The 12375-nt window shown below is 44.4% G+C and overlaps 1 protein-coding gene across 1 annotated transcript in view; it reads right to left on the bottom strand.

Moving 5' to 3' along the window:
- MYOM2 (myomesin 2) overlaps positions 1-12375 on the bottom strand; it is a 724606-nt gene that overhangs the window by 480421 nt on the left and 231810 nt on the right. Inside the window, exon 9 of the mRNA XM_078647923.1 lies at positions 6237-6401. Coding sequence (XP_078504049.1) covers positions 6237-6401 — 165 coding nt within the window. The remainder of the gene's footprint in view (positions 1-6236; positions 6402-12375) is intronic.

Raw genomic sequence — 12375 nt, 5'->3', positions numbered from 1 at the left:
ACTGGCACTCTTTATTTTGCAAACTAAGCACCACTCAGCAGTGATATTATCACTGCAAACATAGAGGTTTACGGTAAAATTTCCTTGGCTAGGGAGTTTTCCAAAGTAGAAGAAGCTCATTTTTGAAAGTGGAAAATTACCTTTCTAGTACCTAGCTGGGCATAGGTTCTTTAGTGAACCCGATGTGTGGCTGCTGCAAAAAAACATCACTATGTGAGCACTGGTTATGGTGACAAGACATTAAGGACAGCAACTCAAAGGGATTGGGTGGATAACTATACCAGTTATCAGAAAAGGATATATTTCTTGATAGCATACAAACCGAATCTTAGACTTTTTCCCAGACAAATAATGAGATATTGTCATAGACATTGTAGGATTGCTGAACCATTGATTGGGCCACTGGTGTGATTGCAACACAGTTATGTGGAATAGTTCCTTGGAAAGAATTGTGACATGACTAAGATTTTCTGAGAAATACATCCTTTGTTGCCTCCATAATTTTGCATTATAAGAGGTCATAGAGGAGACTAGCCTTTCTTAACCCAGGGACAAAAACGTATGACCATTTCTTTTCTGCCCAATGGGCTGCAGGTTTCAGAATATTAAACTCGAGTGGGGAGGACAGAAGGGAAATCAGCTGTGATCACAGCTTGACATACCTTCCAAGGTTTATGAATATGCACTATACAAATATGTCTCTTATACAGCATTTTGTTTTTGATTTTTGTTTTGATTGGTGCTGGTTACAGTTGCACTACAATGTTATTTGTTTTGTACTCCATTTCACATGGGTCGATATTAGACAGTATGACTGGCTAATTGAAGGAGAAATAACGTTGTTTAACTGTGAATAACGCTGTTTCTCTTAGAGAGCTTGCTTTACAATGAAGTTAATGTCACTTACTCTTGCTGCATTCCTGACTTATTTCTGACTTCCATGAGTATGCTCAGAGTTCTCATGCCTTACTCTTGGAATGCAGGAGAATTTTAGGGGCATTACAAGAGTAAGTCACGTCTACTGACGCAAAGTCTTCCTGCATCAGACACCTAAGTCTATACATACACTACTTGCACCAGACAAAAGTTGCAAGTATTTATTTTTTCGCATTTTGCCAACTATTTAGAACACAAAAGGTATTTTCTGATGTATAGCATTGTGCTTCGAAAAAAGGGTTGCATCACGGAACCTCGCATGTATTTGCAGCGGATACCTTTACAACACAGTCACTACCCCGACTGCCATGTTACATTTTACTTCACCACTCAAGTCATTAAAATGACTTGCCTTAGTGGGCGCTGGACTTTGGAATAGTATAAATTACCATTCCAACTCTAGTCTATGCAACAGTAGGGAAGGTATTGGACTTAAAATCCAACACCAGTCCAACCAGTCCAACAATGAGCCCCCTAAAGCAACTCGTTGTTAAAACTTGAGGATTAAAGTAATGCATGGTAATGTCACAGTCGCGGTAGTGACTACATTGCAAAGGCAGGCCATTGTTGTGATTGCAGAGTAAAGAATGTTTCCCTCAATAAAGCAAAACTAAAGTTAGTTCATCATTTGGCATTAAAAGCAATTGCAATTTATTTGCCTGGTGGGTTCGGCAATATTGCCCCCGCACTGTGGAATATCACATACAAATTGCGTTTGTGAGAGTATTCACAAACACTGCCACTAGGGACAATGGCTACAATTTTGCACATAAATTTGAACTTTTCGAAATTGGAATAGATGTACGTTACGATGATAAAATTTAACTACACCTTATGATACACATAAAATCAGCTACTCAGACTCCTACAGCCTACTGACATAGGAAATCAGAACACAGGTGATTAAATTAATCTAGCTTCAAACTGATCTCATAGTAGGACAACATTTCAGACAGTTCTTATTTTCAGTAAACAGTGCTAAAAATGCTGCAACTTTGAGACTAATATGAAAGTGATATAAGAAATCTCTTCCTCCTTCCAGGTTTTGGCAGAACAAATTGGACTCAACCTAATTATATGGTGTCACTTGTCATCTACTATTGAAGAAATGAAAACAGACAGAGCGGTCTTTAAAGGGCTCACACATGAAAATGATGTTAACGTGGAAAGTCATGGGTAAATATTAACCGCATTGCACTATAATGTGGGTTCTTTAAAACAAACGTGTACAGGTGAAAAATAGTGAACTTATGTAACTGTACACATGTTTGCAAAAGAAGAGGTAAAGGTGGCTAAAGTACCTCTACCCACACAGCTTGCAGATTAATTCGTCTCTGATTGAAAGAAAGCAAATTTGGCACTTCCAACTTCCTTTGGTAGCAGGAAGGATCAGTTTGAAGGAGTCTTTCAGCCACATGGCATGGCACTACACTGGCCTCTTGGCTCAGGAGGTCTCAACAACCCCTAGATCTCTGATCCCAGTTGCCAGTATGACATCTGCACCAGTCTCTGTTAGGAGGGGCACAGAGAACGAAGAGTGGGAAGTTTGGCGGGGGTAGGAATTACTGTAGGTTTATTCATCACTCCAACTCCTTCACTTATTGAGTAGATCTTTGGCATTTTCACCCAATTAAGGTTAGAGAGGGGGAGCCATGGAGGGATTGAGTTAGTATTAGAGTTTAGGGCAAAAGCTTTACAAGTCCAAATCTAGGGTAATCATTTTTAAATACTCTTTACCACCGCCCTTACACTTGCAGGCACTGCACATGTGAGTATGGGCAGGATTGAACGTGCCACATAGTGACATCAAAGTGTGTTTGTAATGATTTACTGCACTCGTTTGTCGTCTTTCTTCCCAAATTACAATTATGAGTACAGCAGAGGATTCTCATAATCTCTTCATTCTACTTTTCTCCTTTGGTATAGTCCCACCCATAACAGACTGCTAGAGACTGAATCATCCCTTGTGAGCATGCGCTCAGTACAGAGCCAGAAACAATCAAGGTTGTTTGTGATGTCTTCTGTGTCATTAACAGAGGGTTGTCCGAAATTGGATTCTGTTGCAGTATACTTACACTTTTTGCAGGGTATCTGGTACAACTTTAACTGCACATGTACTGGGTCCTACCGCCCAGGTCCCCAGTAACAGTATTCTTTCCACAACTGGCATCCCTTTAGGATCCTTGTAAATCCATAGTAAGTGGTACTCCTCCTTCCTAGGGCATTTGAACTAAAGAAGGTTACTGAGGGTTGCAGCACAAAGTGTGCTACACTACGGGGCCCCTCACCAAGATTATGCAGACTGCCATTGCAACTTGCATGTTTTCGTGCAGAGACAAATGAAGAGTTGCCATGAAACACACCTCTGTGGGTCTTGCCAGCAAAACTATGCATGTGGAATAGGTAAGCCACCCCAACGGTAGGGCTGACAACCCAAAGGAAGGGTGCACTACACCCATGTGTGGGCATATTGGCATGAGGGGATATGTCCCCATGATATCTAAGTTCACCCTTGGATATCAAGAGAGCCCAGGGAACTGTGGAATTCTATTACTGTTCATGTGGACTAGCCTAAATGATTTAATAAATGTTATTTAAATTGTATTATTTCTAACTTATATACATCAATATTGTACTACACTGGGTTTTACCAAGAGATATATTTTTCTAAATCTCTGCACACATATAATGGCTGAATTCAGCAAATTAAATTAAAAAAACTTCTCAAAACTCAATTGCATTCTCAATTTATTGTTGTTCCTTCAGGTGCCTTCAAAGTTTGTTTTTATAATCAATCTGATTTTCTGTTAGCTCGTTATTGATCAAGAGTTTTGTGTTGTAATCTTCTGAGCACTATCCTTCTATTTCATTCTATCTTACAGAATTATGTCAGTGATACATATCATAGAACGTATTAATTTATAGGTATTATGGGTGTGTAGAATTAAAGACTCTGGGTTTATCTTTATTCCATGGGATGTTAGGTCTCCTTTTTGGGAAGAACCTTCCATATTCCCTCTCTCCTCGTTTGGCCACTTCGATCCTCTATGAGGTGAACAGAGACGGTGCGGCCATTGGATGTTCTTGCAGAATCCTGCTGCTGCTGAGTAATCTGAGTGCGCTAAAATAGTAAGTAAGATACACTTGTGCGTCCCCTGTATCTCTCCACTGCACTCTGTACAGCACCTCGTTTCTTCATAACTATTTTGGGCTTCATACTTTCCCATGTATACCTAAATGTATAGATGTGCTCAGAGGCTCATTAATGCTATTGAAATATTAGGCATGTGTAAAGAATCATTTTGTTTCTGTAATAGGAATGTACGACAGGATAGTAATCCCTAACTCAGATAACTGTCTATGTGTGCACTCAGTCTGAACTGAATTGTGGAGCTACTGTTCGTGTGTGGTTGGCATTTGTTCATTTGTCCAATCTGGTAATGGAGTTTGATACTAGCTATACCTCCATATATCTTCTGTATAGGAGGGCACTCTTTGTTGAAGCTCCATCAATGGCAGTGTAGAGAATCTTTAACTCCACTCCAGCTTCAAGGCAGCCTTGAAAAGGTATCTCGTTTGGATCCGTTCAGAAAGCAACCTCCAAGACCCCTGGACAAAGGTAGTGGGCACCATTTATACGCCATTATTAATGTATTCATTCTACAAGCCAGGTGAAACTTGTTAAGAGAAGTCTTATGGCTTGAGGTCTGTCGTTTCACAAATCCTAAACCTTGGCTTGTGCATTTTTTAACAAAGCAGAAACCATTAAAACTGAGAACCATCAAATCCAATCTTAGCCTAGCAAAGCATCTGCAGGTTTGGATCTTTCAGTAGTCTTGTGATTCGAAGAGAGGAATGCTTTCAAAATAATTTCTAAATATGTACGATTAGTTGTGGTTTATTGCACTACAACTGTGATTTTACTGAATTGTACAATGTACTGAAGACTTTGACGTTAGATTCCGGCTCCAGAAAATGTCTAAATGGGTAAAATAAAAATAGTTCAAATGTACTATAAACATTTGTATTATAAATTTACAATACGAAACAGCACCTGTGCAAAAATTTTTAGTTTGAGACTACATACATTTCAACTTTTATAAATTCCACTCCAAGGAGAGACAAGTCTGTACACTTATGTGATAGCTAATGCCTAGCAACAGCTGATGAGAAATGCCTGGGTTTCTCAGGCCTAAAACATCTAGGGCCAGATGTAGGTAGCCAAATACCGGTCGGTAACGGCCGATTTCGGCCGTTACCGACCGCTATTTGGCTTTTGAGATGTAGGTGGGTCGGAATTTACAGAATCAGTATATTTACCGATTCGGTAAATTTACCACTTCGGTATTTTACCGAATCGGTAAACATACCGATTCTGTAAATCCATATGTAGATGACACTCCTGAGAGTGCCACAGGCCCTTAAGAGTCGGTATTTTACCACCCAATCCTATTGGGTGGTAAAATACCGGGCATGTATGTGTGCCACATGGCACACAAGCCTGTAGTTGGGGTGCTAGAGGGTGTCAAAGTGACACCCCCTGCACCCTTGCAGGATTCAGTATTTACAGAGTCTGCAAATATCGAATCTGTATTTCCTATTGATTCCTATGGGCTTCAAGGCCCATAGGAATCAATGTGAAATACAGATTCGGTATTTACAGAATCGGTAAATACCGACTCTTACAGAATCGGTAATTTTTTACCTACATCTGCCTCCTTCAAATTTACCGACTCTTAAATATCGATTCGGTATGGGTCGGTATTTAAGAGTCGGTAAATCGAAATTACCTACATCTGGCCCCTAGTGATGTGGTCTATGATGCCCACATTGCGAGTATACAGAGTTGGTATGTTAACAGATGGACATACCCTCCCATGTTTAGAAATATTGTAATTGAAATCTTCATCGCACCACATTTAACTTCTTGACATACAAACCTTAAAGTTTCATTAACTAAAGTATCTCAAAATATATGTAAAACCAATATAACATTTACTATATACACACACAATATTATTGAAAGACAGAGTTATGTTGTTGCTAGCAGCGATTAAATCCAAATGTATCATTGTACATTCATTTACAAAGACAAGATTTTATGAAATGAGAGATATACAACTATACATGCATCAGAAAACATACAGTGTATAATTTAGTAATTGCATCGATTTCTGTAACTTTTTTTATGAAATACCACTGCATCATTTAATACTAACCATTATAAAGTTATATAAAAAATTAAACAATACCCTACTTTACAGTGAGCGACATATCTTTAATGTGGAAATTAAACTCACCATCTCTGTACCATTCAGCTCGTGGTTGAAGTCTGGTCAGATCTGGTGTGATCAACATCGTACATGTCAGACTAAGTGTTTCACCCTCAACCCCAAAAGTGACACCAAACTTCTCCAGAAACTGAACATCGATATGAGCAAATGTGACAAGTGGTGGCATGGGTACTAAAAAAAAACAGAATGCCAGTTGTTAGTAAGCATAGTAGACAGCGCAAAATCTTTTTCAAAGGGTTGCAATGAAAACAATGTAACTAGGCCTGGGAGAAATTTTAATCACGCCAGAGTAATCAAAGTAATTTCAGTCATTTGGCATTTCTCTTGTGACACAATATTTCCAAAAATGACACAATTGCACCTGTTTGCAGAAATTGAAGTTATTTGGGTCCAAAATACTTAACCAATTAGTAGCATTTGAGGTTGGCTGTTTATCTAACAATAAGTGATATCTTAGCCCCATAGGAAATGGCATTTTATTAAGGGCGGTCCAATTCTAGGAAGGAAGCAATAAAAGCAACGTATTTCTTCTACTTAAAAACTGCTCAACTACTAAAGTGCACTACCTGGAACAGGAACTCCCCCTGGGATACTCCTGCTGGCCTACAGAGCTTGGAACATCACCCACACCAATCAGCCATGCAAGAAAACTGGAAATTATCCTTGAAGACAAACTCAACATGACAGCATAGGTCAATGCAGTCAGCTCTTCCTGCTTCCATAGACAAACATTGCAAGATCTTCAAATAGATATCCCAGAACACCAGATGTACCATCATACAAGCCCTTTGCAGAAGCAGATTAGACTACGGCAAAGCACCCTATGCAGGAATCTCTAGGCACCTCCTCCAATGGCTCCAAACCATCCAGAAGGCCACAGCAAGACTGAGTCTCGACCACCCATGACACACCCACATCACACAACATATCAGAGAGATTCATTGGCTCCCAATAGATAAACAATGGCAGTTCACATTCCTCATATAAACATTCAAGGCACTGCACAACACAGGACCTACATAATTTAACAACCGTCTTCACTTCCACTTACTCACCATACACCTACACCATCACTCTCACCCCCGCCCCGTATCCGTGAGAGCGGAACAAAAGGTCTGGCATTCTCCCGCATTGCACCAAAACCTAAAATTACCTCTATCTACACATAAGGAGCTCTGCAAGAATTCTTCAAGAAGCTGGAGACCTATCTCTTCAACTAACTCTCCGAGGCTGACTAACTACACCAGTAGGCCCATGCCTAAGCACCTGCTTCAATGCCTGGATACCTTACTGGCGTGATAAGTCATGCTATACGAATCCACATAGCCATCCGTCAATGGTTTGCAACACAATTACAAAGCATTGATATATTGGACTGCAATCTGGAAGGAAGAGCGGAGGACATCCCGTTCATGGCCTCTCCACCTTCTGATTCCAAGACCTGCTGATTTGCAGCCTCAAAACCTGTGGTTTTCTGAATCAAATGCTTTGCGACTGCAAAACAGTTTTTTTTTATATATTTTTATTTTCATCTCAACAAAACAATAGGGACAGCTTCTTAAAATTTCCTTTCTGTTATTCACATCATATATAAAGAAGTCAGCAGGTACAGAATAGTCACAATCGGTTCAAAGCTTCGCGGGAGAAAAACATAATTAGTAACATGATAGAGCACATCATAACCCATTCTAGCGTGGCTCCTGCAAGTAATCAATCTAAGTCCTCATCGTCCCCAGTGGTACGCGGCGGCTCACAAATACAACCTCTGAATTTGTTCCAGGCCCCCCAGATTCCCTCCCACTTTCTTGGGCAACCACGATGGATGAAGACCGCCCTCTCTGCTATCATCGCCTGACCCATATCTTTGCACCATTTGTTGAGCGCCGGGGAAACCGCTAACCCCCCAGCAAAGCAATATTGCGCTTTGCCATCATCATGCCTAACATTACCCAGTCCAGCTGGCGATGGTTCAAGTTGTTAGGCTCCCACACGTTCAACAAACAGCGGCGAGGCTCCGTCAACAAGGAGATACCAATCGTTTGGGAAATAGTGCGCATTACTGCTGTCCAGTACATTGTCATGTGTCTACAGTCCCAAATGGTTTTAAAGAACGTTCCTTCCTCCCCACAGCCACGAAGACAGAACTTATGCATAGCCTTACCTATCTTGTACAGGGTCGTTCTCGTGTAATATGTGCGGTGTAATATCTTTAGTTGGACCAGCGTTAACCTGGAGGGGATAGCGGTTTCACGTGGTGAGGCGAGGGCCTCCTGCCATTCGGAGTCGTCAACGGGGCCCACCTCTCCAGCCCAGTTCAGTTTCAACGCTGACATTACATCTGGAAGATTATTAATGAGTTTCTTATAAGTAAAGGAGGTGGCCTTATCTGTCATGTGGTCTGTCAGAAGCCTGTCTTCAAGCGGGGATGACTCCTGTAGGACAGTGCCCAGTGGTATAACCGAGTGTAACGTGTGCGCAATTTGCAGGTACCTGAATCTCTCCGTCAGTGACATCTCATACTGCGTTTGCAGGTGGCTAAAGTCGACTACGTCACCTTTTCTCCATAGGTCGCCTACCACTGATATGCCAATGGAGTCCCAAGCCTGGAACCCCTTGCTGTTGCGAAGGAAGCCCAGTTGCCAAGAGTCCCACAGTGGTGTCATTTGGGTAAGAATGCCATTGCATTTAAGACGTCTATTGGCCTTGTACCATAACTGTACTGAGTGTTGAGTCGGACCCACCAGATCCGACAGGGGGCGGCGGGAGTAAAGATTGCGGAGCAGACCCCATACCATCAAGAGAATGCCTGTCAGCAAAGTACGCCGGCTCAGTCTGAGGGGCATGTAACCAAAAATTAATCTGCTTAAGATGTGCCACCCAGTAATAGAGTTCAATGTTCGGGAGCGCTATCCACCCATCATACCAGCTTCTGGTCAGTTTATCCTGGGCGATTCGAGGTGGCTTTGCCCCCCAAAGCAGGTGGGATACCGTCGCAGTGATCGCCTTGAAGTAGGCCGGTGGGACCAAAAATGGGCAATTTTCAAGCACGTACTGAAAGCGCGGGAGCGCCATCATTTTGTACAGTGCCGCCTTTCCAAGGAGTGTGAGGGGAAGAGTCTGCCACACTCTGACGTCGCGTTTGAACCTGTCCAGTAGTGGTCGAAGGTTCAGATCATAGAATTCGTCGGGGTCTGACGTAGTGAGAATACCTAGCTATTTGAATGGCGCCGTCGCGACCCGCAGGGGACAGCTCATGGGCAGTGTGGGAGGTGGGCCAGACAGAACATGAAGGACGAACTTGGTCCAGTTGATCTTGTAACCAGACACCCTACCGAACTTCTCACAGACATTTAATAATTCAAGAATAGATTTTTTGGGGGAGGTGAGATATAAAAGTATATCATCCGCGTATAGAGATATACGGTCCTCTCACCCATCGGACCATTGGAGTCCTCTGATAGAGGGCTCCCATCTGACCCAAATCGCGAGAGGCTCCAAGAGCAAGGCAAAAAGCAGCGGGGACAGCGGGCACCCCTGCCTAGTGCCACGGCCCAGTGGGAAGTCTCGTGAAATGTGCCCATTGGCAGCAACATGCGCCAGCGGTCTAGTATATAGTAAACAAACCCAGGCGCAGAACTTGGGGCCGAACCCTATGTGTTGGAGCACCACAAACAGGTAAGGCCATTCGACTGTATCGAACGCCATAGTGGCGTCCAGGGAGAGGATGACTGCCAGCTCTCCTATAAGTGCCGAACGCGCCATGACCGCATGAAGACAACGAGGTTAAGGGCCGTGCTCTGATGTGGCATGAAACCAGATTGGTCCGGACTAATCAGGGACGCGAGAAGGGGAGTCAGTCTTAACGCAAGTAATTTGTCTAGTATTTTGGGCTCAACATTAATGAGAGATATCGGACGATAGGAAGCGCAGTCCGTCGCCGGCCTGCCCGGCTTAGGAAACTGCAACAATCGTTGCTAGCCGCTGATCTCTCGGCAGCTCCCCGCGCTCGAGGCTATCAGATAACATGTGCAGAAAAAAGGGGGCCGTCGTTTGTATCGTTCTCTTATGAAGTTCAACTGGAAGCCCGTTCGGACCCAGCGCCTTGCCAGACGCCAGTGCGTAGGTAGTGGCCTGCACCACTTCCGTCGTAATATCTGCCTCTAAAAGCAGCGTTGCCTCCGAGGAGAGCTTAGGTATCGTGAGATCTTTAATGTAGTCGTATGCCTCCGCAACCGTATAGGACGTCTGGGGGGCGTAGATCCGCTCATAATGGTCAGCCAGGATATTGACTATACCATCAGGATCAGATATCATAGAGCCAGTGGGGGACATCAATTGAGCAATGACTTTGGACGCCCTGTCCTTCCTGTCTAGCCAGGCCAGCATCTTCCCCGCCTTATCTCCCAGCTCGTATATCCTATGTCGAGTGGTTTGGATCCTAGCGTGTACCATTTCCCTCTGCAGGGACAGGACCTCGGCCTGTTTGAGCCGGACTGTGCGGGTAGCTCCCGGAGACGGGTGGGCCTCCTGGTGCGCAACAGCCAGAGATAATTCCGTCTCAAGGCCGTCTAACGTCGCTCGTTGCTCCTTCTTATGCCCCGTGATCGAGGCCATCGCTTGCCCCCGAAGGACCGTCTTATAAGCCTCCCAGAGCGTACTAGGGGAGTCCACCGAATCTTGATTTTCTTGGAAGTACTGCTTAGTAGTGCGTGTGAGCGCTATCATGACAGGGACCTCCCGCAGGAATCCGGCGTGTACCGGAAACATTCGCCTTCTACCCGTTTGGCGAAGGGAGTATTTTAAAAGAATTGGGGAGTGGTCTGAGATACCTCTAGGATGTATAGTGACCTCCTCCACACCTGCTAGGGCGTCTGCGGACAATAGAAAATAGTCGATGCGCGTGTGACAGGTGTGTACTGGAGAGTAGTAAGTGAAGCGTGTCTCAACCGGGTGCTTGAATCTCCAACTATCTGTAAGACCTAGGGCGTCCACTAGACCAAGGAGACGTCTCCCAACCTGCAGCTCCATCCTAATAGGGAATCTGTCGAGGGTTCCGTCAATGATGTCATTAAAGTCGCCCCCCATCAGAAGGGCCGCAGCCCGTAGCGCAAGGAGAAATGCTGTGAGAGCTGAGTGAGTTTGTGCTTGGAGTGCCTGGGGTACATACACAGAGACCAGATTGAACATTCGTCCCTCCCATTGACAGGTTAACGCTGCGAATCGGCCCTGGTCATCAACTCGTGTTTGGTGCACTAACAGGGGAAAGTTTTTCTTTATAAGGATCCCAGTGCCCCTTGAACCTGAGGAGAAATCAGCATGGGCCACCATCTTGTAAACCCACCTATCCATAGCTCGGACTGCTGACCCTACCAGGTGTGTTTCCTGCAAGAATACCACTGCGGGGCCACATTGTTTCAGATACTGCAGCACGAGACCCCTCTTCACCTTATCCCCCAACCCACGCACATTCCAGGTAAGCAGAGTGAGGGCCGGGGGAGGAGCCAGCAACTCCTGCGAATTAGTCTCAGCCATTATCAGTGGGGAGGCGTGTCAAACACCTAGTACTGCAAGTGTCCCGCAAAGCCGACATAGTGTAATATAAAGCTGTCCCATAAAGAGGAAGGTCAACAAACCAAAGAACAACCCCTAGAAATACAATAGGAATAACAGAATCAGTTGCAACCATACCCTTCCCACCCAGAAAATCATCCCCCCTCCCTGCCTCCCTGCTCAGCGAACCTAAAACTGCCCGCCACCCCAACATAGCAGAGCGCTCCTTTCCACCCATAGTTGCAATACTTGCGATCAGGGGAAAGAGTCCTATGAGTCGTCAGCCAGTCCGGAGTCCCTCAGGCTCCCCCAGTCCAGAACAACAAGGCAGCCGGAGCGCCAACGTGCACTTTGCCGCATTCAATGTAAAGGAGTAGCCATAATGTAGTCTTGTTCATTCCTCCTCCGGGGCAAATTCTTGTTGGGTCTCTTGGCCACTAGGGCCCGGATTATCTGGCGAGTCTTCTCCTTCTCGGCGGCGATGCGGCCTAGGCCGCCGCTCCTTTCTGTTCACAGGGCACCATCCCTCCAGCCACTCCTACGCTGCCTCCAGCGTATCAAAAAACCAGGTCTGTCCATCAACCACTACCCTCAG

Source organism: Lissotriton helveticus, chromosome 6 (assembly GCF_964261635.1).
Source record: "Lissotriton helveticus chromosome 6, aLisHel1.1, whole genome shotgun sequence".
Lineage (NCBI taxonomy): Eukaryota > Metazoa > Chordata > Amphibia > Caudata > Salamandridae > Lissotriton > Lissotriton helveticus.
Note: the sequence above shows the minus strand (reverse complement) of the source record. Positions and strands in the feature narration are given on the sequence as shown.